General features: G+C 40.4%; 1 protein-coding gene across 1 annotated transcript; it reads left to right on the top strand.

Moving 5' to 3' along the window:
• The first annotated feature begins 2,805 nt into the window (after positions 1-2,805).
• id4 (inhibitor of DNA binding 4) lies at positions 2,806-5,874 on the top strand. Its single transcript, XM_070879857.1, has 3 exons — positions 2,806-3,406; positions 4,213-4,276; positions 4,558-5,874. Exons 1-2 carry the CDS (start codon positions 3,062-3,064, stop codon positions 4,258-4,260), a joined length of 393 nt encoding a protein of 130 aa, XP_070735958.1. The 5' UTR covers positions 2,806-3,061; the 3' UTR covers positions 4,261-4,276; positions 4,558-5,874.
• Positions 5,875-6,600: the final 726 nt, after the last annotated feature.

Raw genomic sequence — 6,600 nt, 5'->3', positions numbered from 1 at the left:
ATCATAGGCATAAAAATATTAGCTCATTAAGTTAATATTCAGACTACCTGTCTATCTATCTTTATTTCTACTCCTCTATCTCTGATAGGATCAGCAAATCAGAGGGATCAACAGGATAGCCACATCCCCATCCCCCAGGAAGGTAATTATATGAGGTTTGTGGTAGACGGTGGCCTGTAATTTGTGGTCAGCGGCGAAGCAAAGGGGTTCGCCACTGACCCCAAAGTAAGTTTCCCAAAGATTTTGTGATCTCTGTGGCGAGAAGTTCGGCTTTTCCGACATGCAATTGAAATCAACATAGTATAGTGGGAATCCCTTAGTGAGAGCTGCTTTGATGTCAGCAAGATGTCTAAGCAGCCAATCACATTGCAGAATTCTCACAGAACTTGGAAATAGAAAGCACTAATAATAAATCTCTTTCAAAAAAAATTACAGAGAGTGAAATAAAGACTGGGACATACACATTGAGTTAGGGTAGAGGCTGAAATATCATGAACAAACTTTAAAAAAAAATAATTTTTAATTTATTTTAAAATCTAATAATTTTTAAACTTAATGAAAAAATTTGACATTCCACTAATAGTTAGTTTTTCAGGGTCAGAACGGTTGTTTATCACTAGTTATTACTCAGATTGCCATTAAAAACCCTCATTTGAATGATTCTAACTTTTTTGAGGGTTTTTAAACATGATATTTGTTTTGGGAAATTGGAAGTTTTCGTTAGATCAGTGATTTCACTGATTGCGGCTCTGGGGGTGGGGGACCATAGCACAGCCTGTGGAGGAACAGTGAATGACAGACCGCAACTTCAGGATTTCCGCCTTAGGCTGCGCATGTGCTAAATCCTGAAGTTGCTGTCAGTTTCAAAGATGAAATGATGGCGAACGCTGCCAGTTCGCCGTCATCAGGACTGCAAGTTTCGGGCTGATATCTTGAACATCTGAGCCTGCATAGTCTTCAACGCATCAACCAGCATTCTGGAGTACAAGGGATATACTACTATCGAAAATAAAATCAGAAAATGCTGGTAAACACTCAGTAAAGCAGTTGTGGTGAGAGAAACAGCTCGTTGACCTTTCATCAGAACTGGAAGATGTTTTGTTTTGTTTATCACTCTATCTCTATACAAATTAATTTATATCTGTCCATCCATCTATATCTATCTACAAATTTTAACTAACTGACACCCTTGAGTGATTTCAATGCATTAATCTAAACTTACAATTCCCATCCTATGTATATCCTGCCCCAGCTTTGCTTTTGTGATTTATTATATAACCTGAAACCTGAACTTAGATTATAGCCTGCTCATCGCTCCCAGGTCTCCATTATTACCTGTGATATGACCATTTTTGTCTAGGTGCTTATTTCCATTCCTAACTCATGGAAAGCCACACAAGCATGTTACAGACACATACATAAATGCACACATGTAACGTATACACCCAGGTCCGTAGGCACATAACATAGGTGGGCGCGCACACGTTCACACAAGTAGACACAGGTCTGTGACAGAACATTTCTGAGCTGGAAAACTAATCTACACACAGAAATTAACAGTTGTTAAGGCCGATTCATTTTTATTTGAATAATAATGCACTGCTGTAGAGTAAATGTCACCAAGTGGATGATCTGCACCATATTCATTATAAAAAAGAATTCCTCAATTTGACTAAATTTGATCGTTTCCAGATTAGTCATTTTAATATCCTAACGGAACATTCATCCTCAAAACACGGTTGACGGAGAGTTCTTGGACAGATTTGTGAGGTCTTTATCACAGGTCCAGGTTACACGCAGTTAGCTCAATTACGACAAGTTAACAGCGAACACCACCATTTCCCGTGTACAATTTTGGTATAATATTATGGATAATACAAAAGGGGGAAAATAGAGCATTTTGTACCCACAATGTCGCAGCAACTGTGAAACAATTGTTTCCTGAAATTAACTGCACCTTTTATGTAATATGTGTTATGTGCCTACAGTAATAAAGGAATTATACCGTTAATCGAAAAACTCCAATCGAATATCTGCAATTGTTGTTTTGCATAGAATATAGATGTACTGTATGTTAACAAGACATAAATATCAATTAAAAGTCGTGGACTTTGTTAGTGAAAACGTCTTCAAAAACAATGCATTCCATAGAAATTTGTATAAGATGATAAAAAGCTAACCAATTAAAGATGGAAAAAAATCTCTTTACAACTAACCGTGCAAAATGTAGGTTTTACACCTACACATATTTTTGAGAAATATTTCAAACTGCAGAATCTAGTTTCAAAGTGGAATTCTTGTTAATTTAAACAAACAAAAAATACATTCAAGCCAGAAGTACACATTTTTTTAAATTTACTGGTTAACCGATACTGAGCAGTGTTTCGTTTCATTCGAAGGGAGTCGAAAGCGAGGTGTGGAGCTGCTGAACGCCCCTCAGGTACCGAAAGTACCATCGGTTGCAGTTCTGGTTCACTGCATCGTGTCCTTGTGTCAATGCACAGTGAACGATATATAAAAGATGCCCCAGTTTGCCGTTTCCTTGAACTACAATGTGATCAATTAGCAGATTTGTAAAGAATTTCCTTCGTTCTCTACCCCCCTCTCACCACCACCTCTGCAGCTGCAATTCCCACATCCTCGCTGACACTTGCACTTCCCTTGCATGTCCAGCCCCGCCCACCTGGACCGTCCGCAGGCATTGGAAGCTGGTCGATGAAACGTGCCTTCCCATTGGTTCAATCAGCTGGGACATCTGCAGTTGCTGATGTGTGATTGGACATACAAGCTGTCAATCGTCTCTTACAAAGCCCCGCCCCTGCTGTTATAAATCGTAGCGATCTCCACACTTAGTTCAGTGTGAAATTTGCACCTCTGGAGGCAAGTGGTGGAATCTTAGAGAATATATATATGTATTTATAAAAAGCAAGTCATAAGGTTAATATTCCGTGTCTTTTAAGGCATTTATTTTATTTGTATTCCTGTAATTATCAGGTAAAATACTTGCAGAATTTTCTGCATTTTTATTTACAGTAAAAAGGAAATATTATTTAGCGGCGCAATGAAAGCAGTGAGTGATATCCCTTCTCTAAAGAAGGCAGGCTGCGGTGAGATGGCATTGCATTGCCTAGCGGAGCACAGTCTCAGCATCGCCCGCTGCAAGATGGAAGAGGAGTCCCTGGACCTGCAGTACGACATGAAGGATTGCTACTCCAAGCTCAAGCAGCTGGTCCCCACCATCCCTCCGAACAAGAAGGTGAGCAAAGTGGAGATCCTGCAGCATGTGATCGACTACATCCTGGACCTGCAGCTGGCTCTGGAGACGCACCCAGCTCTGGTGAGACCGCAGCCGGCGAGCTGCCCCTCGGCGCCCCGGACCCCGCTGACAGCTCTCAACACCGAGCAGGTAAAATAAAAGGGAACCCAGCGCCGACACAAAACTTCACTCAAAAACTGCATCCCTTTAAAAGCAACCACTGCCTCAATAATCTTACAGCAACACGAGTATTTTTTGGGGGGTTATTTTAGCCGGATTACAGGCAAAAACAATTCTATCAAAAAATTAAACGTCTAAAGTTTTTTTTAAAGAGTTAAGCATTTTCTAATATGTCAAACATCAAGGATGCTCATACTTCCCTCGCGTTTTTCATCCTTACCGTGTGGGAGGAGGGGAATTTACGCTTATCGTATCCCATTGTCTGGTCTCTACACCACCAGTGGCAACTCCTGCAGGGTTACAAGCATGTGACAGTGTATATATTGATGGCATGTTTCTCGTGAAATGTTAACTGCAGTAACTGCTAAGATTGCAGGATAGATGCATACATAAAACATATAAGCATCACCCCTGGACGAAACTAAAAGGCAACAGACGGGTTTTGTTTCTTGTCAAAACTACAAGGTTGGAGAGGGAGGGTGTGTAACGATGAAAACAGCCCCGTTCTTGTGGAAATTATGCCTTTTGGGAGGTGGGGGGAGGTATTTAAAATCCCATTTCCAACTCTGGTTTTGCACCGTGTTGATAAAACCGAGGGTGCTGATCAGCGAAGAGGGGAATGTAAATGTTACAGAATAACAGATGCAGTTCGATAGGATGCGAACAAGACGCATTTTAACCAACTCAAAAGTGCTGCTCAAATTCTGTCTTTCTGCCTCGCAGTGTGCATTTTATCTCTGGAAGACTGAAAGTGTTTTTCTTTGTGTGTGTTACAGGCTGGGTCTAAAGTCAGAAGACAAGAGGACAGCATTCTGTGCCGCTGATGTGATGCTGTGTGAGGTGAGCGTTTATGCAGTCTATCATTGAATGTTCACGTTCGCTTTAAATAACGGTGAATGTCTTAGTGTTAGAAGTAAACTTTGCCGTTGTGTTTTTCTTAACTGTACGAGCAGCATGCAGTTGTCCCTGTTTGAAGTTTGTACTGGTGAGTTTGGAGCTGCTGTTTTGACCCTGGTTTGTTTTGGGTTGCTGATCAAGCATGCCTTGTGTTGTGTTGGTGGCGCCAGTCAGTCTAGAGCTGAGTGTTTCACACACCCCTTCTATTCATTTTTCTTATACAGGTGTGCCCGACGAATCACACACACACACAGACCGAAGAGGGGGAGAGAGAGAGAGAGAGAGGGAGAAAAGAAGGAAAAAAATCTAATCTTAGCGATCAACGCCAAAAACCTGTCCAACGGACTCCATCCTGAGAGGGTTTCCTGCCAAATCACGTCTCATCTCTCTGCTGCTCATAGCGTTTTAGCCACAGACTTAACAAAATTACACCCAGAGCTATGATCTTGGGAGACTTGTGGGGGGTGGGGGCGGGGGGTAAATTGAGTGACTTCGCCAGGCTATTCGACGACACATCGGGAGGCAGAAGAGACCAGCGAAATCCCATCTAGGATAGTAGAAAGTTTCATCGACTTAAAAAAACCCTGATTTCTGACGCTTTTTACTAATCCAGCGGAATCTTCCAGATGTTCTGTCATCTGTTTTAAATAGACAACTGGCTCGGACCAGGGGAGTATCGATTCCCCGTTTTAAAAAAAACTAAAAAAAAAGTCAATGTATAGAGGTACAAGGCGGGGTGGGCGGCGAATCTTATCTACTGTACATAGTCAAGATGTTCTTTATGAGTGTACGTGGAAATGTATATGCTTTAATAGATCATTGTAATTATAAGATATTTTTTATTAAAAAAAGATTTTTGTACAGTTTTACAAGGTTTCTTTCATTCCTCCCGCCTCTTAATTGAAAGTGATGGGCACACGAGAGTCCGAGTTTAAAATACATCAATGAACTGACTAAAATTCTATCGGTTGCTCATCTGGAGCCGGCAGCTTATTTGCAGATAAAATTGCTGAGAGGTTATCACAAGGCAGGGGGGTATAGGAAAGAATATCCAGAATGAATTGGGCATTATTTCATTCAATTTGATAATCTTATTAAGACGTAATCAAACATCTTAACTGTCATGACTAATGCAATTTTATTTATTACATCCCTACACTCCAGTTAAGCTTGCGGATTTCCTTGGGTCTGGCGGACTGAATGCGGAAAATCAAAAATAATTCACAGTTCTCCCGTTGACTGATTGGAAAAGGTCTGTTTGAGACAAATTTCTAATTTCAAATTAAACTGTTCAAAAAGGATTGTAAGGAACACCAGAATCTCTGCTCATTTTATGATAAAACTGGTTTTAAAATAATAAAGGAGCTAGAACATATCCCATTAAAAAAATGTCCTATCAGCCGATGTTTTGCTGTCAAAATGTAGCTCTACGCAATCCGTGACCCAACCTCAAGAATCTGAACGCTAAAAATGACTGATTTTTAAATGATTTACCTTCGCAATGTTAATTTATGGTGTAACAAATTAATATTTGAATAAAGAGTGATATTTGAATAAACACCACTGTCCTATTTCTGAAATGATCCAGCCATCGCAATCATTGAATTTATGGAAATAGTTTGAGGAGAGTAACCCTTCGGAGTGAGAATGTTTGACTAGATGAAGTGTTATTCAGAGACCTTTACAAACACTACTCCACCTATGTTCGGTTTGGTAATCTGAATGACTCGGAAAGTCATTGTATTTCACACCAACCATTTTACACCCAAGTTAATTCCGACAATTAAAAAAATGTTCGAATCTGGAAGACACAAAAAATCAGGCCTGAAATTGAACAGTTTTTAATGATCTGTTTCCTGTCACAAAGCGTAGCGCAAAGAAATGATGAGTATTTTAAAAAGTGTTTTCCCCCTGATCTTCGCTCAATCCTGACGCGCCGAGAGTGGTGTGAAGAGTTTTTGATAGCGGGTTTTGAGTGACTGCACAGTCTGGGATATTGTGACTGCGAGGGCTTCTCACTGGGTTTAGAGAGCGATCACCTCTTTGGTGGGGGTCTGTGATTTTGGACAGTTCTAGACACTGTTGACATAAGGGAGTGGTTTCATGTTTTGACTGGATTTTCTTTTAGTTTCACGAGGGCTTGATTGGATTTAGAAGTGGAACTTTTGAATAAATATATAGTCTGGTATATTTTTAATGGGCTAATGCGATGTAAGCTGGATTGGTTAGGGCTGCATAACAGGCTGTTAGAAACCGGTATCTGATAT

The sequence above is a fragment of the Pristiophorus japonicus genome, chromosome 5, assembly GCF_044704955.1.
Source record: "Pristiophorus japonicus isolate sPriJap1 chromosome 5, sPriJap1.hap1, whole genome shotgun sequence".
Classification (NCBI taxonomy): domain Eukaryota; kingdom Metazoa; phylum Chordata; class Chondrichthyes; family Pristiophoridae; genus Pristiophorus; species Pristiophorus japonicus.
Note: the sequence above shows the minus strand (reverse complement) of the source record. Positions and strands in the feature narration are given on the sequence as shown.